Raw genomic sequence first — 23,520 nt, 5'->3', positions numbered from 1 at the left:
TGAAAGTAATACTCAATTTTAGAGTTGTTAAAACTAATGAAATTATTGACATTCCAAGCATGATTAGGCTGCCTAATTGTCATTTGTTTATTTCAACATTCTGATTTAAAAAAAAATTATTTTGGTTTTCCTTGGAGATGATAATATCTACCCTCCACACCAAACATTTAAAGAATGATTCATCCCACTTCCCTCCTACATAGCCAAGTTTTGAGGGTGGAGGAGGAGTTCAGAAAATCAATGAAGTAACTATTGTTCTTGGGTTTTCTTCTGCTCTTATCAGTATTTCAGCAGATTTTTTAGTAGTGGGATGGTCAAAATACAACATCTTGAAGGAATTTATTCTTTGAGCTGTGTTATTATAACCAAAGGAATTTTACCTCCCAAGGTACTTGAAGTAGTTGAAGAGAATTGTAGATCAAGCCACAAATGTTCTGATCAGTTATATCTTAAACCCACTTTGCAGAAAACAAGATGTGTATGTGCACACACAGGCTAATGGCATTTAGCTCTTAGGCACATGGATTTCTAAATGTGCTTTTCATTTATACTTTCCCATTGATTCGCCTCTCTTTGTTGCCTTTTGCTTTGAGGGGTGCTCAGAAAGGTGAGATGGCAGTGACGGAACCTCTCTAAGGCAGGCTCCAGCTCTGGAGTGTGCCCCCCAAGTCCCTCATGGTTCTCCTACCTCCTGGATTCCCACCTGTGACTCTGTTGCTGCAGAGACTAAGGAGGACGCAGGGGAGCACCTCCACGCAGAGCGCCCGTGTGGCACAGCTGCCCATGCCCCCAGCCCTGGCAAAGGGTAACGCCTGCTCTTGTGTTTTCCCAGCTAATAGAAGTGCAGGCTGAATACCACAGGAAGTCGTTGGCGCTCTTGCAGGCTGTGCTGCCTCAGATAAAAGCACAGCAGGGTAAGTGCAAACCTTCCTCGGATGGGGAGGGTTGGAGCCTGCCTGCCTGCCTTCCCAGATGCCACCAATGCCGTGTTTTTATCCGTCCTTATGCTGTCCCCAAGGGTCACGTTTAGATGAGTGCCTTGAACTTCACCAGCTGGTGCCTTGATCTAGTCGCAGTGAAGCAAAGCCCGCTCAAACACACTGTCTCCTCAAGGGGATGAGTCTGGGGCGGGGGTGTGTGTAACATGAAGCCCAGCAGCTCTGGACGCAGCTGCTTAGCATGTGCCCTGCCCAGACCTCTCAGTCCTCCCCAACACCGCAGGAATGGAGACTCCGTGAGCCTCCATGGCTTTCTTAGTCTTAGGATAATCTGTGTGACAAGAGGAAAGACCATTCCAGCGTAAGTGACCTTTACTAACCCTTTTCATTGGCTCCCTTCTTGCTACCCGTCTCCCCCACCCCCCACCTTCAGAGGCCTGGGTGGAGAAGCCTTCCTTCGGGAAGCCCCTGGAAGAACACCTTACGATCAGTGGCCGGGAGATTGCCTTCCCCATCGAGGCGTGTGTGACGATGCTGCTGGAGTGCGGGATGCAGGAGGAGGTGGGTCTGAGGCGTGTGTGATGATGCTACTGTGTGGGATGCGGGAGGAGGAGGGTCCGAGGCGCGTGTGATGATACTACTGTGCGGGACGCGGGAGGAGGAGGGTCCGAGGCACGTGGGACGATGCTGCTGGAGTGCGGGATGCAGAAGGAGGTGGGTCCGAGGTGCGTGTGATGATGCTACTGTGCGGGACGCGGGAGGAGGAGGGTCCGAGGCGCGTGGGATGATGCTGCTGGAGTGTGGGATGCAGGAGGAGGAGGGTCCGAGGCACATGTGATGATGCCGCTGGAGTGCGGGACGCGGGAGGAGGTGGCTTTCCTACTGAACACGAATGGGTCCTACTCTCTCCTGTGAGCCTTCACTTTTTGGGGAGACTAGTACCGCTGACCATGAGAAACTTAGAGCCACACTCTGGCCATTCTTTCTTCATGTTTAAAATGATTTTGGCAATTGTCTGCTGCCTCCTCTTCCTCCTCCTCCTCCTTATTCTTCATAAGTTCCCTGATTTTAAAAATAGAACTTTTAGAGTATATGCACCCCTATGTTCATTGCAGCATTATTTACAACAGCTAAAATTTGGAAGCAGCCCAAGTGCCCACCACTAGATGACAAGCTGTGGTACATTTACACAGTGAAATACTACTCAGCCATAAAAAAAGAAAGAAAAGAAAAGCTAACCCTTCGCAACAGTATGAATGGATCTGGAGGGCATTATACTAAGTGAAATAAGCCAGTCAGAGAAAGACAAATACCGTATGATCTCATTCATATGTGGACTCTACTGAATAAAATAAAATGGAAATAGACTCATAGATACAGAGAACAGACAGCTGTCAGAGGGGAGGGGGGTAGGAGTCTGGGTGAAAGAAGGTGGGAGGATTCAGAAAACAGAAAACTCAGACACGACAACAGCAAGAGGGTAAGGCAGGACAGTGGAGGTATATGAGTGTAAAGGGGAGCAAATGGTGATGGAAGGAGACTGGACTTGGGGTGGTGAGCACAATACAATATACAGACAATGTGTTATAGAATTGTACCCCTGAAACCTATAGAGTTTTATTAACCAAGATCATCTCAATAAATTCAATAAAAATAAAAAGTAGACCTTTTAAACTTTTTGATCATAACTCTTTTATAGAGATCCTGAAAATATGATTGATAGTGACATTGAAAAATAGTCCTTCAGAGCCACATGTGTAAAAGGTCTATGCGAAACTGGTGACTGTTGTTTTTATACTGTGTGAATCTTTCCTGGGAGGTAGAACTTATCTTTGGTTTCTTCTGTTGGCTGTTTTAAAATCTTCACTCCACCTTCCTTTGATCTGATCAGTTGATCAATATTTACTTAGGGTATGCTCTGCATTTAGTACTGAGCAAAGTATAAAAGAGTGAGATGGGGGCTTATGAGCTTATTGGGGGAGATAGTCGCACATCTATCAAATAAATCTGATTAATCCAAAATAGTCTTTAAGTTGCACTAGGTCACATGAGGCAGACTGGGAGGACTTCAGAAGAGAAGGAAGCCAGCAACTGTTCTAACGCCCGTGGGCCGCTCCCTCTGTCGGGCCTGCTCTGGATGCTGTCTGTTGCAAAGGAATGAGACGAGGTGGTTTTTACCACATTTTAGTGCCAGGCATTTTTCACATGTGCCGTCAACCATAAGACGGAAAGATCTTTACTATGCCTGAGGGACAATTTCATAAAGGAAGGGGAACTGGGCCTTTTCTTTCCCCACCATTTTTTATTAATTATGGAAAAACTGAAACACTGAAAGACAAGACGATCAGCCCCATCACCTAGCATATATGGTCAGCCCTGTTTCACCTGCACCTCCATTTCCTGCCCCCACCCCTGCTTTGGGAACTTTGAAGCCAGTCGCAGACATCGTATCATTTCATTTATAATGCTTCAGTAAGCTTCTCTAGAAAATAAGGAGTGTTTTTAAATATAGCTAGAACATTATTACGTACAAGTAAAGTTGACCAGTACATATCTTTAAATTTCTAGTAGGTGTGAACTAGTTTTGAAGAACAGGCGTCAGATGCTCTTTGACCTCCCCTCCTGTCTGCGGACTCTTCCGGCCCTGCCGCCTCTGGCCAGACCTTCACGCTCTCACTTGCACTTTTCCCTGCTTTGCATCAGCTCTTTGCTTTAAAACAAATGTGCTCAGGTTTCCCCGGGCCTAAGAAACAACCTTCTTCCAGCCCGACCGCAGCCTCGCACTCCTTCCTAGGCTCTCCGGTTTTGCCTTTCGTGCTGCCTAATGCCTTACAGTGCTGCTCAGTATTTCTGATTGGGCGCCCTCAGCTCTGCTCGTTTCTCTTTCTGCAGCCCTGCCGCTTCTGCTCCCGCCACTGCCACCGGGCTAAACCTGCCCTCGGGGACCTCGGGGACCTCAGGGACCCCCAGATTGCCCAGTCCCAGGTCTCACTCAGCTGCCTTGGCCACATCACCAATGTGATGTTACTGCTGGGCCCATCCTTGCAACTAGCACCCACTGCACCCCCCCTTGCCCCTTGCCCCTGTCCGTGACATCGTGATGACCCGTCCGTGCCACCCAACACTGCCGTTGCTCCCTATAACCCTTCTTGCGATGTCACCATCCTCTCCTGGACTTCACCTCAACCTCAGTGAGGATTTGGGGACCTCACCCCTCCTCTGGGCTCCAAGCCCATGTTTGCTGCCATCCCTTCGACATTTCTGTGAGGATTTTTCTCTGATCCCCCAAACTGCACTCACTGGCTATGGTACCACTCACGCTCTCCTTCTGGTTTTCCTATGTCAGTGCAGCAGCCTTCTAGGTTCCACAGTCAGAAATCCGAAGCTGTGTTTGATGGCTCCACTTCCTGCTCTTTGGCGCGGGCCGTCACTGAATGCCGTTGCTCTTCCCCACGGCTACGGCGTGTGTTCATGAGGATCCAACCCCTCCTTAGTGTGTGCTGTCGCCTGCTCTCTTCGTCATAGCAGCGCGCTTACACACGAATCCACGCATGTTTCGGGAGCTCCCTCACATATATGCCAAAGAGCTGTCTGTCTGAGACCGCGCCCCGTGCTGAGAAGGGAGTTAATAATCTTAGCAGGCCCAGAACTCAGCCAGGAGCATTTTCTTCTAAAGGAACTTGGAAATCTGAATGGCCATCAGTGTTGAGAGGAGCAAAGGGTGTTCTGCCAGCCTGTTTCTCAGTCTGTGGGTGCATCACAGAATGCAAGGAGCTGAGGTGAAACAGAAACCAGCAGGTCTTCAGCCCATATCTGACCTACCTGTCTGAGCTGGGGGTTCCTTTCCAACTCTGACCTGCAGTTGTCACCTCTGCACACACCCCTGTCCTCCTCTTCTCTGTCTCTTCACAGTTTACTTCCCTTCTACAAGGTGGAGTGGGTCACTCGGAAAACATGACAGTGACTCAAAAATAACTCTTAAGAACAGAACATGGAGGGGCTGAAGGAGGCATCACTCCCTCACAACTACCCGTCTCTCCTCCCCTGAGGACACGCTCACAGCCCTGTCCCTCACAGCGCGCGCGCGCGCACACACACACACACACACACACACACCCTGTAGATCTCTTCACATCCAAATTCCTAGACACGTCCCCCCCACCCCCACCAAAGCTAACCAGGTGTCAGTCAAATTCTTCTCCAGAATGTATCTTAAATACACAAGAACGAGAAATCTAAGTGCCCTGGTTTCATTCTTTTAACAAACACTGAGGTGGAACAATGAGTCACCCATACTAGGCCCTGGGGACACAGCAGTGCGTGAGGCCCAGTTCCTGCCGTGGAAGAACAGTTAGAAAACAGGCAGCTATGCCGTTAAAAATGGTGCTGGGAAAGTGCATGTAGGAGAGCTTGGAGGAAAGGAGTGGGTAGACTTCCTGCCTTTGCTGGGTTTGCTTTTGTGCCTTTGAGTTACGGGGCTGCCCACTGACCCTCTGTCCTTTTGGCAGGGACTCTTCCGAGTAGCCCCGTCTGCCTCCAAGCTGAAGAAGCTGAAAGCTGCCCTGGACTGCTGTGTGGTGGATGTGCAGGAGTACTCCGCAGACCCCCATGCAATTGCAGGTGGGCACCCACAGCCCTTAGCACGCTGTTCCCTTATGCATAGAGGCTCCCAGGGAAGGGGTGAGCATGGAGGGTGTGTGGCCACATGTCACAGACACTTGAGCCTGTGGCTTCCTGACACATGTTAGATGTGCCCACTCAGGGCCCAGTGTGGGGCCTGGTTGCTATGACTGCTTCAGGGAAGATCTCCCCGCTGTGCCAACAGAAGATGAAATAATTGTGGAAAATAAGAGGCAGGAGGCCAATACAATTGTCAGCCCACCCGCCATTGCCATGCCTGAGCCTCGGATCCATTCACGTGGGAGCCACCATTTGATTTTGTTGTCTGGGTCAGGAAGCGCATCCCTAGACGTGATCCACATGGGTGATGCTGACTGGGGAAACTTGTCTCTGCCATGTCAAAGTGGCTCACAGCCAATATTGTATTCATGCCCAGGAGCTTTGAAATCTTACCTCCGAGAGTTGCCAGAACCTCTCATGACCTTTGAACTTTATGACGAGTGGATTCAGGCTTCCAAGTGAGTACACCACATCTTGGAATGTCTTGTGGGTTGGAGTTTATTTGGAAGTATGTATTGAAATTATGAAAGCATGTGACATGTGATCTATCAGCTCCATTGCCTGGTATCTAGCATGGAGAAACATGTGTCATGCTTGTACACATACCCAAAGAGGCATATACAAGAATGTGGATTGCAGCTTTACCTGGAATAGGTTTACCAGGTAATGGCAAATGGGGATGTGGGAGTGGCTAAGTAAACTGTGGTAGATCTGCACTGGCATGCTATGCAGTAGTTAAAGAATAGCTAGAGCTATTCATGCTTACGTGAAAAGGTATGGAGATCTATTATTGATGAAATAAAGCAAGTTAACCAGGACACACATGGTACTCCATTGTTGTGAAAATAAAAAAAACCCACTCAAAACAATGCAGTGTTAGGGGTGCCTCTCTATATTTGTGAATGCATGTAAGAAAGTTCTGGAAGGGCTCACACAGGTGGTAATGATTCCCTCTGGAGAAGAGCAGGGCAGGGAGTGGTCACAAGGGTCTTTATCCTAACAGTGATAAACATTTTAACAGCAATTAATAACTACTATAGAAACATAACATCCAAGCAGAGGACACACTTCCACCTCCTGGAGATGAGCCGAGTGAGCAGCCTCTGCAGGGAGGGGACAGGAACCACCTCTGAGCCTCGTCATGTGCGGGGAAGAGAGGAACTAGAAGGAGCAAGTGAAGCCACAGCCAAGTGAGCTGTTGTGGCTCCATGGGGTGGATTCCTTTCTGATTCCCGCTTCTTTCCTCACTGAGGCAGCTGTTAGTGTTGGCCGGAAGTAAGCACTGTCTTCAGTAAATGCTGTGATTTGGAGGACTGGGTTTTAGTGAGTAAATGGGCACAGCTTGTGATGAAACAGGAGAACTGGTGCCAGAGAGTAAGTGGCTGAGACAGAGCAGGACAAGGACATGAATCTAGGGAGAGCATGCTGTGAGCGCAGGGCTCGGCGAGGTGCCTGTGAGAGGACTTGACCTCTGCAGGTCTCTGGCCATGGGGCTGAGCTACAAGGAGCAGCCAGCTTAGTGTCAGAAAGAGCACCGGCGTGTGTGTCTGCCTCTGTAAGAACTGTGGGCGGAGTAAGAACCCAGCCCCCCGGAAGCGCAGCCGGCCGGTGCGTGTCAAGTTAGAGGAAAGGGAATCCCAATCATATTGTATCACACAGTTTTGTTTCTTGACATAAAAGAGGTTATGCATTTTAACAGGCTGGCTGAATAAATGGTGTTCGTATAGCTCATCGTGGAGAACGTGTTGCGTTCCATGATGACACTAATAATCATCAGTGATAGCATTTGTTGAGTGTTTTTTAGAGACTTGGTATTGTTCTAAGCTCATTGCATGGTTTTAACTCCTCTAATTTCATGATGACACTATGAAGTTGGTGGTGTTATTTCCCCAATGTTACAGGTGAGGAAGTTGAGTCATGGGGCAGGTGTGGAATGGCAGGTTACTTGCCATCTAATCCATGGCAGAAAGAGGATCTGGATCCAGAAGTCTGGCTCCAGAACCTATGTGCTTAACCATGGCCCTCAAGGCCTCTCTAGAACAGCACTGTGGTCCTGGGGATGACGGTAAGTGAGCAAATGTCCTCTGATGGAAACTGTCCCTTTTAGATACTGAACATCTCAGTGGCCTTGGTGATATAAAGTTAAAGAAGGGGAGGACAGCCTCCTGTTTCAGGATCTCTCTGAGAGATCCTCCTGCCTCATTTGTTTTTTTAAATTATATTTTATTGTGTATGCTGTTACAGTTGTCCCAATTTTTCATATTTTGCCCCCCCTCCACCCAGCAGCCCCCACTCCCTTAGGCAATCCCCCACCCTTATCCATGTCCATGGGTCATGCATATGTGTTCTTTGGCTATTCCCTCTGCTGTACGTTATATCCCCATGACTATTCTGTAATTATCTATTTGTACTAGTTAAACCCTTCACCTTTTTTGGCTATCCACCAACACCCCTCCCATCTGGCAACCATCAAAATGCTCTCTGTACCTATGATTGTTCCTGTTCTGCTTGTTTGTTTATTTCATTTTTTAGATTCAATTGTTGACATGTGTATTAATAGCCATTTTATTGTTCATATTTCTATCTTCTTAAAGAAGACCCTTTAACATTTCATATAATACTGGTTTGCTGGTGATGAACTCATTTAGCTTTTTCTTGACTGGGAAACTCTTTATATGTTCTTTGGTTCTAAATGGTAGCTTTGCTGGAGAGAATGATTCTAGTTGTAGGTTCTTGGTTTTCATCACTTTATTTCTTGCCAGTCCCTTCTGGCCTGCCAAGTTTCTTCTGAGAATCAGCTGACAGTCTTATGGGAGCTCCCTTGTAGGTAACTAACTGCTTTTCTCTTGTTGCTTTTCAGATTCTCTCTTTGCTTTTACCTTTGGCATTTTAATTATGATGTGTCTTGGTGTGGGCCTCCTTGGATTCTTGTTTGGGACTCTCTGTGCTTCCTGGACTTGTATGTCTATTTCCTTCACCAAGTTAGGGAAGTTTTCTGTCATTATTTTTTTCAAATAGGTTTCCAATTTTTTGCTCTCTCTCCTCTCCTTCCAGAACCCCCATGATGTGAATGTCGGTATGCTTGAAGTTGTCCCAGAGGCTTCTTAACCTATCCTCATTTTTTGAATTCTTTTTTCTTCTTGTTGTTCTGATTAGGTTTTTTTTTTGCTTCCTTATGTTCCAAAACACTGATTTGATTCTTGGATTCATCCATTCTACTGCTGATTTCCTGTAAATTCTTTATTTAAATTAGTGTATCCTTTATTTCTGACTGGGTATTTTTAATGCTGTTGAGGTGCTCACTAAGTTTATTGAGCATCTTTATAACCAGATTGCTTGTTTCCATTTTGTTTAGCTCTTTTTCTTGAATTTTGATCTGTTCTCTCATTTGGGTCCTATTTTTTTGTCTCCTCATTTTGACAGCCTCCCTGTGTTTTTTCCTATATATTAGGTAGAGCTGCTGTGTCTTCCAGGCTTGGTAGTGTGGCCCAATGTAGTGGGTGTCCGGTAGGGTCTAGTGGCACAGCCTCCCCTGTCACCCAAGCTGGGTACTCAAGGTGCGCCCACCATGTGGGCTGTGTATACCCTCCTGTTGTAGTTGAGCCTTGATTGCTGTTGGTACATCCAAGGTCAGCCACCACCTATATTATGTCCAGAGTCACACAGCATAAGCTACAAAGTGATCTGCAGATATCTGCTACTTGTGCTGGGCTTAGAGATGTCCAAGTGAGGCTGAGTTGTGAACCAAGGCTGGCTGAGGCCAGATGCTGCTTGTTTGAATGAATATAGGAAAATCTGAAACATGGGCCGAGACAACCCATTTGTATGGAAAAGCCACTGAAAACAGCTTGGGTGGGCCTGAAAGTTGTGTGAGGCGGGGTGTCAGGGAATCACCAGGGTGGGGCAAACAGTGTGAGCCAGGTCGGTGGGGTCTGAGATGTGGTGCCTGCCTGCTGGCTCTGTGGCTCTGTGGCTCTGTGGGGCGAGGGCTCAAACAGGGAACAATGGCCTGTGTCCGCTCTTCCATCTGGGAGAAAGCTGCCCTCCAGCTCTTATCCTGATGCTGGACACTTCAGTTCCTCCCCGGATGTTTCTGGTGCCTTTCGATCTGCTGCCCCTGTGCGGGAGCTCAGAGGGAGTGAGAGCAAGTAAGTCTATGCGCAGACCCTTGAAAAGGAACCGCTTGGGACTCCAGAAGTTTGTCTTCCACAGCCTTGATCCCACTGGTTTTTACAGCCAGGTATTATGGAGACTTACCTTCCTGGCACTGGAACCCTGGCCTGGGGGATCTGGTGTGGGGCTTGGACCCCCTTGCTCCAGAGATATCCCTCAGAATTTTTATCTGCCCCATGTGGGTGTGGCACCAGCCTGTCCCTGTCTCCACCCCTCCTACTGGTCTCAGTGTGGCTTCTTCTTTAGTTCCCTAATTGTAGGACTTCCATGCAGCTCAGTTTCTGATGGTTCTGAATGATGGCTGTTTTGTGGTTTAGTTGTTATCTCCGCATAGTTGTGTGAGGAGGTGGGTACTGTTTTACCTACGCTGCCTTCTTGACTGGAAGTTCTTCCCACCTCATTGGTAAAGGTGGGTTTCCAATGTAAATAGGAAATAATGATCCTGATGCCTCAGAGCTCAGTGTCTTGCAACCAGGGAAATGCAGTAACTTATTTCTGTCCCTGGAGGCTATGCATGTGATGCCTTAAACACCCCTGGGATTATAGAGGCTGCCTTTAAGGTTATAGCCTCTAAAGAAAGTAATTTGGCTGAGAAGAGCCACTTCCAGCCCTCTGTGTATATCAGTCTCCTGGGAAGCTTTTAAAGGATATCAATGCCCGGACCTTTTTTCCCAGAGATTCTGGTTTAATTGGCCTGGGCTCCTTGTTTCAAAACTGTTAAGCTGATAACCATTGACCTTTGATGAAGCTGAATCTCCCTGAAGAGCTACGCTAACCCTAACGGGATTGCATGTCAGACAGACATGCAATACACCGCTGGCCCTGCCATGGGCAGGCTGTCCAGGCGCCGGAGGGCGAGCCAGGGAAGCAGCAGGAACAGCAGTTAGGGATCGCCAGGACAGCGCGAGGTGGCCTGTAACTCAAAGGGCACGACTTGGCAAGCCATGTAAATTAAGTGCTTCCATGCTGGAGTCGCAGAATAGAGATTCAGGTGGTCCAGAGCCCGAGAGGTACCTGATGGAGGATGTGGGAAGGACTGAAGCTCCAGTCAGTCACAGGACCTTCCACAGGATGGACGAGCCCTCACCTTTGCACCGGCCATTCTCTCCAATGCCATGGTCCCCAAAACCTTTGCCCCAGGACTGCTTCTGGTTATTTGGGCTCCATCTTAAAGTAACCTCTGAGAGGCCTCTCTGACAAGCCGAGGAAAAGCAGCCAGCAGTCATGACTGCTCCCGTCCCCCATGTTCATTCTGATGCCTGGTCATGGCTGTGCCTGGGTAGCCGGTGACACTGTGAGCTCCGACTGACCACTGCTTCCCTGCCCTCAGAATAGTGCCCGACACACAGGAAGTGCTCAGTATGTGTTTGATGGTTTGTATTGAATGAAAGGTCTTTGCAGCATCTGCCCTTCCACCTTAGAAAGGATGGAGGAGCAGGGCCACAGGTGGGGCTTGGTGCCACGAGAGGCCCCAGCTGCCGGCAGAGGCAAAAGTGGAGGCAACGGCGGGGGCTGCAAAGGCTGACATTGGCTGCAGACACGTGCTTTGTATGATTCTCCTTTAAACCACTCATGCTGCTGCTACAGGCCAAGTTCTCTTATTCATCCCATTTACAATGAGGACAGTGAGGCTCCCAGAAATTAAACCATTGACACAAGGTCACAGCCACAATGCAGCTGGGTCTTCACAGCCTCCTGACGGAAAACCCTCCTTGGCCAGCCAGTGTGCAAATCTGACTTCTTGACAAGTATGAGCTGTTTCCTCTCTAGTGGGAGGTTTGGTGTTCACGTCGGTTTCCTAGCAGAAGTTCCGTTGGAGAACGCTTCCCACTTCCTCAGGCAGAACAGAGGGAAGGAGGGTTTTTCTCACCGTGGTCATGATGTGCAGGGGGACCTCTGGGTGCCAGTAAGTGGGTGATGTCCACCACCCTGCCTGGGGCCCGGGGCCAAGGTGAGAGTTGGAGCCTCCCCCAGCTGGGGCTCTCCTGTCTATTTTCTGGAGCTATGTAGATTTTCGTGAGAAATACTTAAAAAATGTAATCCTATGAATAATTTTTTTAACTTTTCAGAGGGCTTATCAATAAAGAAACTCTTGAAACAAAACTTTTTGTAGAGTGGAGAATCCTTTGTTCATGGGAATTAACCATCTCTGAGTCATGTCTTGGAAGATCAGATTTCTGTTCATAAAATTGACTCATTCGGAGGGATTTACTGAATGTCTATTAAATGACAGTCATTGACCTGGACAATAAGATGCCACCATGGTGTGAAGGTAGCCGACCTGCCACTGTGAGCACATGACCTTTGATGAAAACTCTCCCTTTTAGTTACTGAATGTCTCAGTGGCCTTGGTGATAGAAAGCTAGAGAAGAGCCTCCTGTTTCAGGATTTCTCTGGGAGACACTTCTCCTGCCTCATGGTAAAGGTGGGTCTCCAACAGGAAATAATAAATAATGATCCCGATGCCTCAGAGCTCAGTGTTCTGGAACCAGGGAAATGCAAGGACTTATTTCTGCTTCTGGAGGGTATGGATGTCCTGCCTGGTGCCACGTATCCTGGTTTCTGTGCCAGAATCACCCTCCTGATCACACCATGGCCCTGCCTCCTCCAGAGCACAGGTGTCTGGCCTCAGCCTGCCTGCCCCCACCTACTACCCTGGGACATGTGACAGAAGCAGGGCAAGTTTTATTACAATAGCACAGGACAAGACAGAAAGAGAACATAGAGGGGAAGATAATAGTAATCAAACATTTGAATAATAATAGCTTGCTGACAGGGTCAGTCACATGGTTGGATTCTTATTCTCAAATATTACGATGACTGGTTAATATGACTGCCGGTGAGACCTCATTGAGTCATCCTCAACCAGTGGCTTTTCCTGCTAATTCCCCAGCATCCAGGAGCAAGACAAGAGGCTTCAGGCTCTGTGGAATGCTTGTGAAAAGTTGCCCAAGGCCAATCACAACAACATCCGGTAAGTGGACACTGGAGGCCCGTGGGTCTGTTCTTCAAGCCCATTTTCCTGGCTAGAGGTCATGGTCACTGGCATGCACTGAGTTTTATGGTATCTAAAGCGTTATCAACCTCAGACAACCCTGTGAAGTTGTTAATTACCATTTTGCAGATGAGGAAACAGAGTAGATGACTTTGGAGGCTGCCTAACTAGCCATTGGCTAATTCAGTTATTTGATTTGCAAGAAGCAAAGATTAATGCAAGTTATTTCAAGATATTGGGGGTTTATTGCAAAGATGGGCATTCATGGACACCTGGGAGAAGCTAAGCAAACCTGGAGCTAGAGTTGGCAGGTGTGTCCTTGAGCTAGTCCGCCAGGAGAAGAGGCCAGGAGAATATTCTCTAGTGCTCCACCATTCACTGGCTATTTTAAACACGTCTGTCTCTCACTTTTCTTGTGACCACCTGAGACTCTCCTGCCTGCTGCTGTACACATCACTACCCCCGCCCCTGGCATCTGCTCTTTCACACTCTCTGCTTCCTCATCACTGTCCCGCCAGCACTGCTCCTGGCCCCGCACCTCTTCTCGCTGTTTCTTCAGATACAGATTTTCAGCTGCAGCTGCTGCCGCCATCTGCCTGATTCTTTGTTTTCCTATAAAGAATTCCAAGAGGGACGGTAAGGCAGATCCTCAAAAAATTAAACACAGAATTACCACTTGACCCAGCAATCCCACATCTGGCTCTATAGCCACAAGATTAGAAAGCAAGGCCCTGATATTTGTGCACCCGTGTTTGTAGCAGCATTATTCACAACAGCCAGGAGGTGGAAACAGCCCAGATGTCCCTCAGTGGGTAAGCGGATCAGCAACATACACATGCAGTGCAATATTCAGCCTGAAAAGGGAAGGAAATTCTGACACATGCTACGACATGGATGAACCTTAGGACATTATGCTGTGTGAAAAAAGCCAGTCACTCACGTGAGGCACCTAGACTAGTCACACGCATAGCGACGGACAGTAGAGTGGCGGTTTCCAGGGCCCATGGGAGGGGGGTGGGAGCATATCATTGAGCGGGTACAGAGCTTTGGTTTGCGGAGCTGGGCAGTGGTGTGATTGCCTAAAAGGGTGAAAGTACTTACTGCTACTGAACTGCCCACTTAACAGGGGTTAAAATGGTGACTTGTATATATTTACCACAGTTTTAAAAATATCCTAAGAGCAAGAATCAGATCAGTATAACACATTGAGTCTTGCTGACTACAGCTGAGGACCCCGGGCAGCTGTGGCTTGACTGTCCTTGAGCAAGGTCCCACATTCTGGCCCAGATGCGTGTGGCCTCTTGGAGGGAGACGTGGTCAGGAGAGGCTGTGGGTGGAGTTAGCACAGACCCAGCTTAGGGACCAGGCGGTCAGACCCTGAGTCGGCGGATTTTCTTCTAGACTGACAGAAGGCAATCCAAGCAAAGTGATGTCAGAAACACACGCTGGGGTACTTGCCAGAGCCCGGCAAATTTTTGGTATAATGTGGTATGATTTTTCATGCTCCATCTGTGACTAGCTTTTGCACTGTTTTTTTTTTTTTTTTAAATAATAGCTTTATTGCAATATAATTCATATACCATTGTACCCTTTTAAAGCATATAATTTTGTGGAGTTTTGGTTTATTTGTTTTTGTATAATTGTAGAGTTATGCAACTATCACCGCTCTCTAATTTTAAAACATTTTATCACCTCAGGAAGAAACCCTGTTCCCACTAGCAGTCCCTCCTCAGTGCCCCCAGCCCAGCTCCTGGCAGCCACCAGTGTACCTCCTGTCTCTGTCTCCGTAGCTTCCCCTGTGCCGGCTATTTCACGTGAATGCAGTCACGCCACATGTGGCCTTCTGCTTTTCAGCATGTGTCAGGAGTCACCCATGTGGTAGCGTGTATCAAAGCTTCAATCCTCTTTCTGTTTGAATAATATGCCATTGTATGGATGGACCACGTTTTATTTATGCATATATCCCCCGATGGACATCTGAGTGGTCTTCACTTTTGGACTGTAGTGAGTCTGTGGGGACTTAACTTCTCTTCGGCATATCCCCAGGAGCGGAATTGCTAGGTCATGTGCCAAGTCGTTAACTTCCCCTTCCTTGGCTCTCCTCAGAAAGCCCCCCTGAGAGGGGCTCCAAAGGTCCCAGGGCACTCCTCCCAGCATGTCACGTCCTGGCCAGCAACAGCTGCATACTTTGCTTCTCCCTTCTGCACATAGGGAAGATGGCAGGTGATAGAGGAACTTTAGGTCATTTTATACTAAGTCCAAAGGAAGGATGGAGGATTTCCCTGGCCAGATGTTGACATTGAACAGCATGAGATCTGAGTTTGTCTGATTAGGGAGCATTTCTGTGTCCTGACATGTGATACGTTTTCATCATATTGCAGGATGTGTGACAAGTCTCACTGGTGGTAAGATATGCTGTACAAGAGATGTTTCTGCCCAGTGCTAGGGAACGTGGCTGGGGTTCATCTCTTGGTTAAGGTCAGCCCTTCTAACTTCCTTTCAGATACCTGATCAAATTTCTATCCAAGTTGTCAGAATACCAAGATATAAACAAGATGACTCCCAGTAACATGGCAATTGTGTTGGGACCCAACCTCCTATGGCCCCAAGCGGAAGGGTGAGTACAGGGAGGCCCGGGTGTGGGGGCGCTGAGGGGCTACAGGGCCGGGCAGGGCTGCAGGGCCCAGAGAGGCACCAGACTCACTTACTTCTCAAGCCTTATTGCTTTTTCATCCTGCTCCCTTTTCAGGCTCAGGAGGAGGCCCAGAATTCTGCAGACCTTTCCACTGACCATCTCAGAGCTACAGGTCTGCTGGGAGGGTCTCTGTGAGCTAATCTAAGTCAGTGTCAGGAGGAGAGGGCGGGGACGCGATGGGCCAGGCAGGGCCAGCTCCGTCAGGCTTTCCTGACATGCTGTGAAGAGCGCACATCCCAGTGTCAGGACCCAGAGGGGCAGAGGGCTGTCTTGAAAGAGAACAGTCACAAAGGACAAGACTGGCAGTGAGGAAAAGCAAACCTCACGTGGAAAGGGGCCTCATACCTGCCGATTTGTGTAACTTACTCATTTTCTTACTCATATATATCACACGTGTCCTGTGAGGAGGATTTCTGTGGTTATCTTCATTCTGCACATGGGGAAAGGGGGCTCAGAAAGGTGAACCTCTTCCTCCCAGGAGAAGGCATGCTCTCAGACCAAGGTCTGCGGGCTTCCAGCCCGAGGGCCCCCCCCCCCCCACGCCATGGGACTGGGCTGCCCCTCCTGACCCCATGCGGCGCCCCTCTGCTCTGTGCCTGCAGGAACATCACGGAGATGATGACCACAGTCTCCCTGCAGATCGTCGGGATCGTTGAACCCATCATCCAGCACGCAGACTGGTTCTTCCCCGGGGGTACGTGGTGGCGTCCTGCGGGAGCGGGGGTGGCGGGGAGGTGTCCCTGTGAGTTCTGCACCTTTGAAACCAAGTCCCATTACCCAAAGGCATTTGTTTGTCTTATTTGGTTTTCTTTTAGAATTAACATTTTATTTTATTTTTTTAATTTTAGAGAGAGGGGAAGGGAGGGAGAAAGAGAGGGAGAGAAACCTCAATTGGCTGCCTTTTGTACGCACCCCGACTGGGGACCAAAGCTGCAGCCCAGGCACGTGCCCAGACTGGAAAGCAAACGGGCAATGTTACCAGTTTGCGGATGACACCCCGCCAACTGAGCCATACTGGCCAAGGCATCTTGTTTGTTGACCCTATACACGTATGCGCGTGCGCACGCGCGCACACACACACACACACACACACACACACACACACTCAGGTATGAGTGGGGTCATGGCAGTTTCCCACTTTCTGGCCTGAGGTGTCCACAGCCTGTACCAGCCACGTCCATGGACTTGACGGGTCTAATATCCACACCATGGTTTCTGTAAATCTGTGCATTTTGAAATGCTGGTGCAGAAAGGAAGAGCAGTCCTCTGCTTCCTAGATGCAGAGGGAGGCTAGACCAGGGGTGGAGGGGCCTTCTGCCCAGGGCTGTGCGTCACCCGGGTGCCGTCCTGTGTTATTCTCAGCTCTGTCCTCTGAGCTTCCCTCAGCATGTGAAGGTGGGGCTTACAGGTGGGGAGGTTCTTTTTTGTACCTGGTTCAAAATTAGACTCTAAAGGCAGCTACCTGAGATGGTTTTTCATAAATGTCCTCTTAGCCATGGGAACACCATTGCATAAGTATATGACTCAGTGGTGCTGGCTTTGAAGAGACAGCAGTTGTTACACCAAATTCTGTGTCCCCTTTTTTTTAAAAGAGGGCAGCCTACCTTTTTGTCCACATCAAGGGCATTTAGTGGTGAATTCCTGTGCTCTATCAGGGGTAATCAGTTGTGCTGATCTAACAAATTAGAAGTTTGATTGATTTTGTTTTGTTTCATGTGTTTTGACTATGAAAGCTCTTAACTGCTGATCTGATGAGAGTTCTAATAAACAACAGAAGGTTAGGTAAGGGTAAGAAACCAGGATGACGAAATAAAGGAGACAGGAGTCGAAGGCATAATTAGTCCTGCACGTCCTGTGGATGAGCTAGTTCATGGCCCTTGCAGGTGAACAGGTTAGGACGAGAAAAGGATGGATGAGTATTCCCGTGTATCCATTCTAGCCAACAGCCTCAGTGAGGTCTCCAGGTCTAGTCCTTTTCAGTTTTCCAGGAAGACGTTATCACCCACAAGTATAATATTAACACTGCCTCTTATTCTATTGTCTTGACTAATTCCATTGGCTAGCACTTCTCCAAAGCAATAACAGTGGCGAGAGAGGGCATTGCTCTTTTTCCTGGATCTGATTAAGATGCTCTGGTGTTTCCTTCTTAACCATGAGGTTTGAGATAGCTGATTTGCTCTTTTCCAGCAAATACTCCTCTGTTTCCATTTAAGTAAGTTTGTTTTTTAACCACAAATGGAAACTGCTTTATTATATGCCCATCATATTAATATCGTGATGAGTTACATTAAGATGAATTAATAGCAATAGATAACCTAACATTGAACCATGGAACAAAATTTCCTGGGGGTGGAGTATAAAGAAGAGGCCATCTCTGCTCATCTCTGTCCTGCCCAGGAAGGTGTGACAGCCCCATCGATCACACACACCCGTTCTTTCCCCCCCAACAGAGATAGAGTTCAACATCACAGGGAACTACGGGAGTCCGGTGCACGTGAACCACAACGCCAACTATAGCTCCATGCCCTCCCCAGACATGGACCCTGCTGACCGGCGCCAGCCCGAGCAGGCCCGCCGGCCCCTCAGTGTCGCCACAGATAACATGATGCTGGAGTTTTACAAAAAGGATGGGTATGAGCTGGTGGCCCTTTCTTGGCATTGGGGATGGGAGAAGGGAGGGGTGGGGGTGTAACAAAACTCCGGATTGACAGGCAGGCTGCCCTACCAGCAGCAGTTAGGTGACTTGTAGCAGGTAAACTGAATGTTCCCTAGTCTTGCGCTCTCATCGGTGCTCCTTAGGGGGAGTCGCTCGGCCCGTGTCCCCGGGGTCGGCCAGAGGGATGTGTAGCCTTCCGAGCTGACCGCTGTGACCAGGGACTGATTAGTTCTCCCAAAAGAAGGACGAGTTGTCAGCAAGGGGAATTATATATATTTATATATGCACACTTTATTTTGGCTCAAAATATATAAAGGCCAATTTTCAAATCTTTAATGGTTTTGGTGATCGGTCTGCTCATTTTCATTCTTCAGCAACATTAAACAGCACCTTTAATGTATAGTTTAATATGTTCCATTTCAGTCTCTTTAAAACAAAGAGAAAACCTAAAGCTTGAAGCAAGCTGAGTGTAGCGTCCTTGTAAATTTTTAAGATTTTTTCCTCGCTTTTATGATCAACAGTGACACCTGCTCTGACGCATTTGTCACCAGACTCCTAAACGCATTCAACTGAGCTTGCATAGGAACGCCTCTCTCACGCCCCTGTGGAATCACTTTACATACGATGTCATTGCGTAAATGATTCCCAGAGTCAGTAAGATGGGCACACACAGGTGTTAGAACAGGCCCAGCTGATCCATGGCAAACCTCAGCCGCGTGCAGCAAGCGGGAGGTACCAGCCGGTGTGTCTGCCAGAGGGAACGGATGCAGTGCTCAGTCAGGCAGGTCCGTTGAGTAGACTTTAGTGAGGGATTAAAAATGACTACTGTGAAATAAAATTTAGCAGCTGCTCCTTCAAAATAGATGGGAGCGTAAAGCACATGATGGGAATATCAGAAATTCCTCCAGCAGAAAGTATAGCGGCTGCAGACCTCTGCTTCCCGTTCCGGCCACTAGGCGACCAGGAAGCTCTGCTTGTTTGACACACGTGTAGCCTAAAGGAGCTCAGAGGGAAGGGTGGGAACCCAGGAGCCTCCCTTTTCTGAATGCGAGTTGGCACCGGGGACCTACACTACGTCCTGTGATGATGGAGGCGTGTCCAGCAAGGCCCGTGTGCCCGCTTGTTACCTGACCACCAGACACTAGACCAGTGAGGCCGGTGAGGGTCGTTTATCTGCTCTGTGCTGTTGTTTGTTGTTCTGAGAGCCAGTGGGGAAAGGAAAACTGGAAATTCTTTGTAATTGAAGGGAGCAGAGGGAAAATTCCTAAATCTATTTTTTTAAAAAAGGAGTACAGTTAGGACCTGATCTTTGCATCCTGAGGAGCAAGTCAGAGACAGAAGTGGAGACAGAGAGCACTAGCAAGTGCATTGGAATTGTTTTTAAAATTCTGTTTAAGTGACTCGGTTTTGTGAAATGTCTCTCGCTGAGGGGTGCCCTGGGGAGTGGCTTTCGGTCCTGGCTGGGTTATAGAGAACTCAGCTGGCCCCTGTGTTCTTACCTCAGAGGAGTGCTCATGTGTCCCCCTGCCAGATCTCGTCTGACCCCCAGCGCCCTCCAAAAGCGATGCAGATGACCTCTGGGAGAGCCGCACTGTGGACCCCTGGGGCATGCAGAGTCCACGGGCCCCAGAGCGCGCGGGCAGCTGGAGAGCCTCATCTCTGAGGGAGCTCCCCGGCTCAAGGGCCGTGTAAATGCCATGCCCGTTCTGCGTCATGTGCTGACTGCGAGCTGAACTACCGCCACACGCTTTAGGGGCACGGAAGATGCACTGCATAGATTACTGTTGGGCACAGAGTGAATATACTTCAAGGAGTTTAAAACTTGTCTTAAACTTTCAATTAATTGGAGAGCATACTGGCGGCTTAAGGTCAGCCTCATGGGGCTGTCAGGGGTTCCAGAACACGTGTTTTAGTGTACAGTGAGCTTGCAGTCGGTCAGTTCCGCACTGGGTTCAAGAGAAATACAAACTTAAAGTTGTGGGAGTTTGGGGCGAGAGAAAATGAATTTGCATCAGTTGAGTCCCTGTGTTACTTTAGCAATATTAGGGGAATTCTCCACATTACGCCCCGTTTCTGGGCTTTTAAAATCTTTCAGACATATTTCAAAGGCTTCAAACTACCTCTAACTCTTTGAAACACTGACAAAAAGGCAATTTTGGGAAGAAAAATGGATAACATTTTCCTGGATTGATGGCTGTTATGTCCTAGGCATCATGCAAGGTAGTTTCTCACCTCCTGGCTTTGGTCCTGAGGCCTTTCTGATTCATAATGACACAAGAAACTGAATTTCTCTATCAAGTCCTGGGATCAGATTTAATAGCTCACATATACATTTTTCATGAGTGCAGCAGGCAGAAAAATGCCCCTCCAAAAATATCAGGTCCTAAACCCTGGAACCTATAAATATTACCTTATTTGGGAAAAGGGTCTTCACAGATGTGATTAAAATAAAGATCTTGAAATACGAAGATGACTCCGCATTGTTAGGGAGGGTCCTGAGTGCTGCACCTGTCATAGGAGGGCAGCAGAGATCTCTGTCTCTCTCTGTCTCTCTCTCACACACACACACACAGAAGGCTGTGTGATGGTGGAGCAGAGAGAGACTTGACAGTGTGGCCACAAGCTAAGGGCTGCTGACAGCCACCAAAGCTGGATGGGGCAAGGAGAAGACTCCCCTAGAGCCTCTGGAGGGAGCACAGCCCTGCTGATGCCTTGACTGTGGCCCAGTGATGCTGATTTGGGACCTCTGGCCTCCAGAAATGTGGGAGAATAAATTTCTGTGGTTTGGTTTACCAACCCTGTGGTACTTCTGATGGCAGCCACAGGAAACCAATCAATCTCTCCCCACAATTACATGTCAACAAACAGCTCCATGGTAAAGATGGCAGCAGGGGGCTTGGTTCTTCTCCACTGAGGTGACATGTGATTGTATTCCCTTTTACTGTGAGTTGGCCTCAGCGACTCACTTAACTAACAACGTAGCAGAAGCGATGTTCTGGGCCTTCCAAAGCTAGGTCAGAACGAGCCTTGTAGGTTCTGCCAGGTCTCTTGGAACACTCACTCTTGGAACTCAGCTACGTTGCTGTGTGGGAGTCTGAGTAACCCCTTGGAGAGCAGCTGAAGCCCCCGGCCTTCATCCCCAGCCAAGCGCCGAGCTGACAGCCAGCACCAACTTACCAGCTTTGAGAGTGAGTCATCTTAGTCTTCTAGGCCGACTCCGGCAGCCTCAGCTAGTCCTGTGTAGAGTAGACAAGCTGTCCCTGTCTGACTCTGCCAAACCTGTGCAGTTGTGCCCTAGATAAATAAGCTACCAGGTTCTAAGAGTCGTTTGTTATGCAACAAAAGAAAGCCAGAACAAGTTTTAAAAAAGCAATACGGATGTCCTGCTTCCCCCGCCCCCCATTCCTCCAGTCCGACTTCATTGGCCTGGGCTAGGACTCAGGCAGTGGCACTGGTTCACGTGTCCCCGATGATGCTCGTGCACATCCAGGGTGGGGACCACTGAAGCACAGGAGAAGGTGGCCATTCTGGATAAAGAACTTTGCAGTGATACCATTTCAAAAAATACTTCACACTAGTGCTCTCCCCACTTTCCTCAGCTCCGACTTAGAAATCGTAGAGTGCAGTTTATCATGCCTCTTTAATACCGTGTTTGTATTATCTTTTTGGCTTATCTTATAGAACAGTGATAGCTATTGCTTGGGTCATTTGTCCCAAATAATAAATGAAAGTAAGCTTGCAAATCCCTTCTATTTTTCTGACAATGGCTGAAGTGTTGTCCGTGGTTGTAGCAAATATTTCTTATGCCAGACCTACTGCCCCTGGAAGAGTTGGCCAGGATGTCCACGCTCCCGCCCGTTGCTCAGGGCGGGCTCCTGGGCCCTGAGTGTTTGTCAGGCGCGTTCACAGGATGCGTCCCTAGCAGCATCTGAACAGACTCGGCAGGGTTTCTCAAAGGGCCGTCAGTGCTGAGGTGCCCTTGCTTAGCATCGCATCTCTACCCTCCTGCTCGCTGTCATTCCCCCCTTTCTACTCCTCTTGCCCCCGCCCCCTGCCCGTGGCCAGCCTCAGACTCCAAACAAACTTCGCCAGGACCGCCGCTGCCCGCTGCCTACCTCCCCTGCCTGTGTTCTTGCTGCCTGTTTGCCGCTTCCTGGCTCCGGCCCATGCTCTCTGCACCTGCCCTGCTGGCTGACACATCTGTCCCACTGCCTGTGCTCACGTCTAGCCTCTTGTCTCCCTAAACCCACCGGTGACAAGGTCCCGACAGCATCTGTGAAGCTGCCCACAGACCCCGGGACCCCGATGGGACGGCAGACTGGCACTCTCTGTGCAGAAGACCAGCATGCCGCTGCTCTTCCCAGTCTTGGACGGGACCTGCTGTGCCTGCCGCCACTGCACGGCTCACGGTGGTCTGGTGCTCAGAGGTCCTCCAGCTGAGCCTGCTGCCAGCAAGCTAGGAATCTCTGAGGACACTTACCCTGGAGCCAGCAGGGTGCCTGAGAGCTCCCGGGCCCTGCTGCTCCGGGATGGGTCCAGTCCCACCATGCGGACCTTAATGTGGGTGACCAGTCCTTCGGGAGAGGCATGTTTAACTGGGAAGGCTTGAGAGTAATCTGAGCGGTGCTCTATCGAATACTAATTCCACCGTCGCTTATACGGGGTCGGCGGGAGGATGGAAATCTGGAGTCTAATGCGTTCCTGATACACGTGACTCAACACACTAAAGTCATTTTCTGTAATGTATTCAGTATGACTTTACTTAGAGGTTTTCTCTCTCCCCGCCTTCCCATGAGCAACTGGGCTAATTCTACAAGCACAGAATATACTAAAGCCAAAGCGGGCTGGCTGGGGGCAGTGGAAGGTTTCAGGAGGCTCCCCGGGACATGGGAGAGCTTCTGCAGGTGGGGGGAGGGAGGTCGTTGCCATTCCTGGATGAGTCCTCTTCACCCTATCACAGTTTTTTCCCCAAAGGTACCTCTTATTCTTTCCTTTTTCCTGCCCTGATGACCTGGGCTGGGCAGTAAGACTTAAGGGGCTTGCGAAGACCCCCTCTGTTACTTGCCACAAATCTTCATAAGGGTGCTGTGGCACGCATCCTATTTCAGATTTATTGATCATAAAGCCTGTTGTCACAAGACAATCAGAATTAATGACCCAAGGGACTTACTCCTGTAAGCGGGAGGATGGGCAGGATGTCATGGGTAGATAGATGGCCTGGACCTATAATGCGCTTCCCTAGAAAGTCATCCCACATGCCACTGGAGGGTTTGACTCTTGCTTTGGGTTTGGATTGGTCAAATGGACCCTTGAGAGATATGTTTTTGGCCCAGGCCCCTCCTCAGGTCCCAAATGCATTGTGGATGCTGAGACTGGCACTGTT

General features: G+C 48.9%; 1 protein-coding gene across 8 annotated transcripts in view; it reads left to right on the top strand.

Annotated features, from left to right (window-relative positions):
* Positions 1–23,520, top strand: part of ARHGAP44 (Rho GTPase activating protein 44) — a 155,004-nt gene that overhangs the window by 113,466 nt on the left and 18,018 nt on the right. For all 8 annotated transcript variants that reach the window (XM_090291900.1, XM_090291893.1, XM_090291894.1 and 5 more), the window contains exons 9-16: positions 833–914; positions 1,372–1,499; positions 5,447–5,558; positions 5,995–6,076; positions 12,685–12,765; positions 15,290–15,403; positions 16,084–16,175; positions 17,932–18,112. In XM_090291900.1, the coding sequence (XP_090148026.1) occupies positions 833–914; positions 1,372–1,499; positions 5,447–5,558; positions 5,995–6,076; positions 12,685–12,765; positions 15,290–15,403; positions 16,084–16,175; positions 17,932–18,112 (872 nt within the window). The remainder of the gene's footprint in view (positions 1–832; positions 915–1,371; positions 1,500–5,446; positions 5,559–5,994; positions 6,077–12,684; positions 12,766–15,289; positions 15,404–16,083; positions 16,176–17,931; positions 18,113–23,520) is intronic.

Source organism: Furipterus horrens, unplaced genomic scaffold (genome assembly GCF_987537825.1).
Source record: "Furipterus horrens unplaced genomic scaffold, mFurHor1.1.pri manual_scaffold_11, whole genome shotgun sequence".
NCBI lineage: Eukaryota > Metazoa > Chordata > Mammalia > Chiroptera > Furipteridae > Furipterus > Furipterus horrens.
Note: the sequence above shows the minus strand (reverse complement) of the source record. Positions and strands in the feature narration are given on the sequence as shown.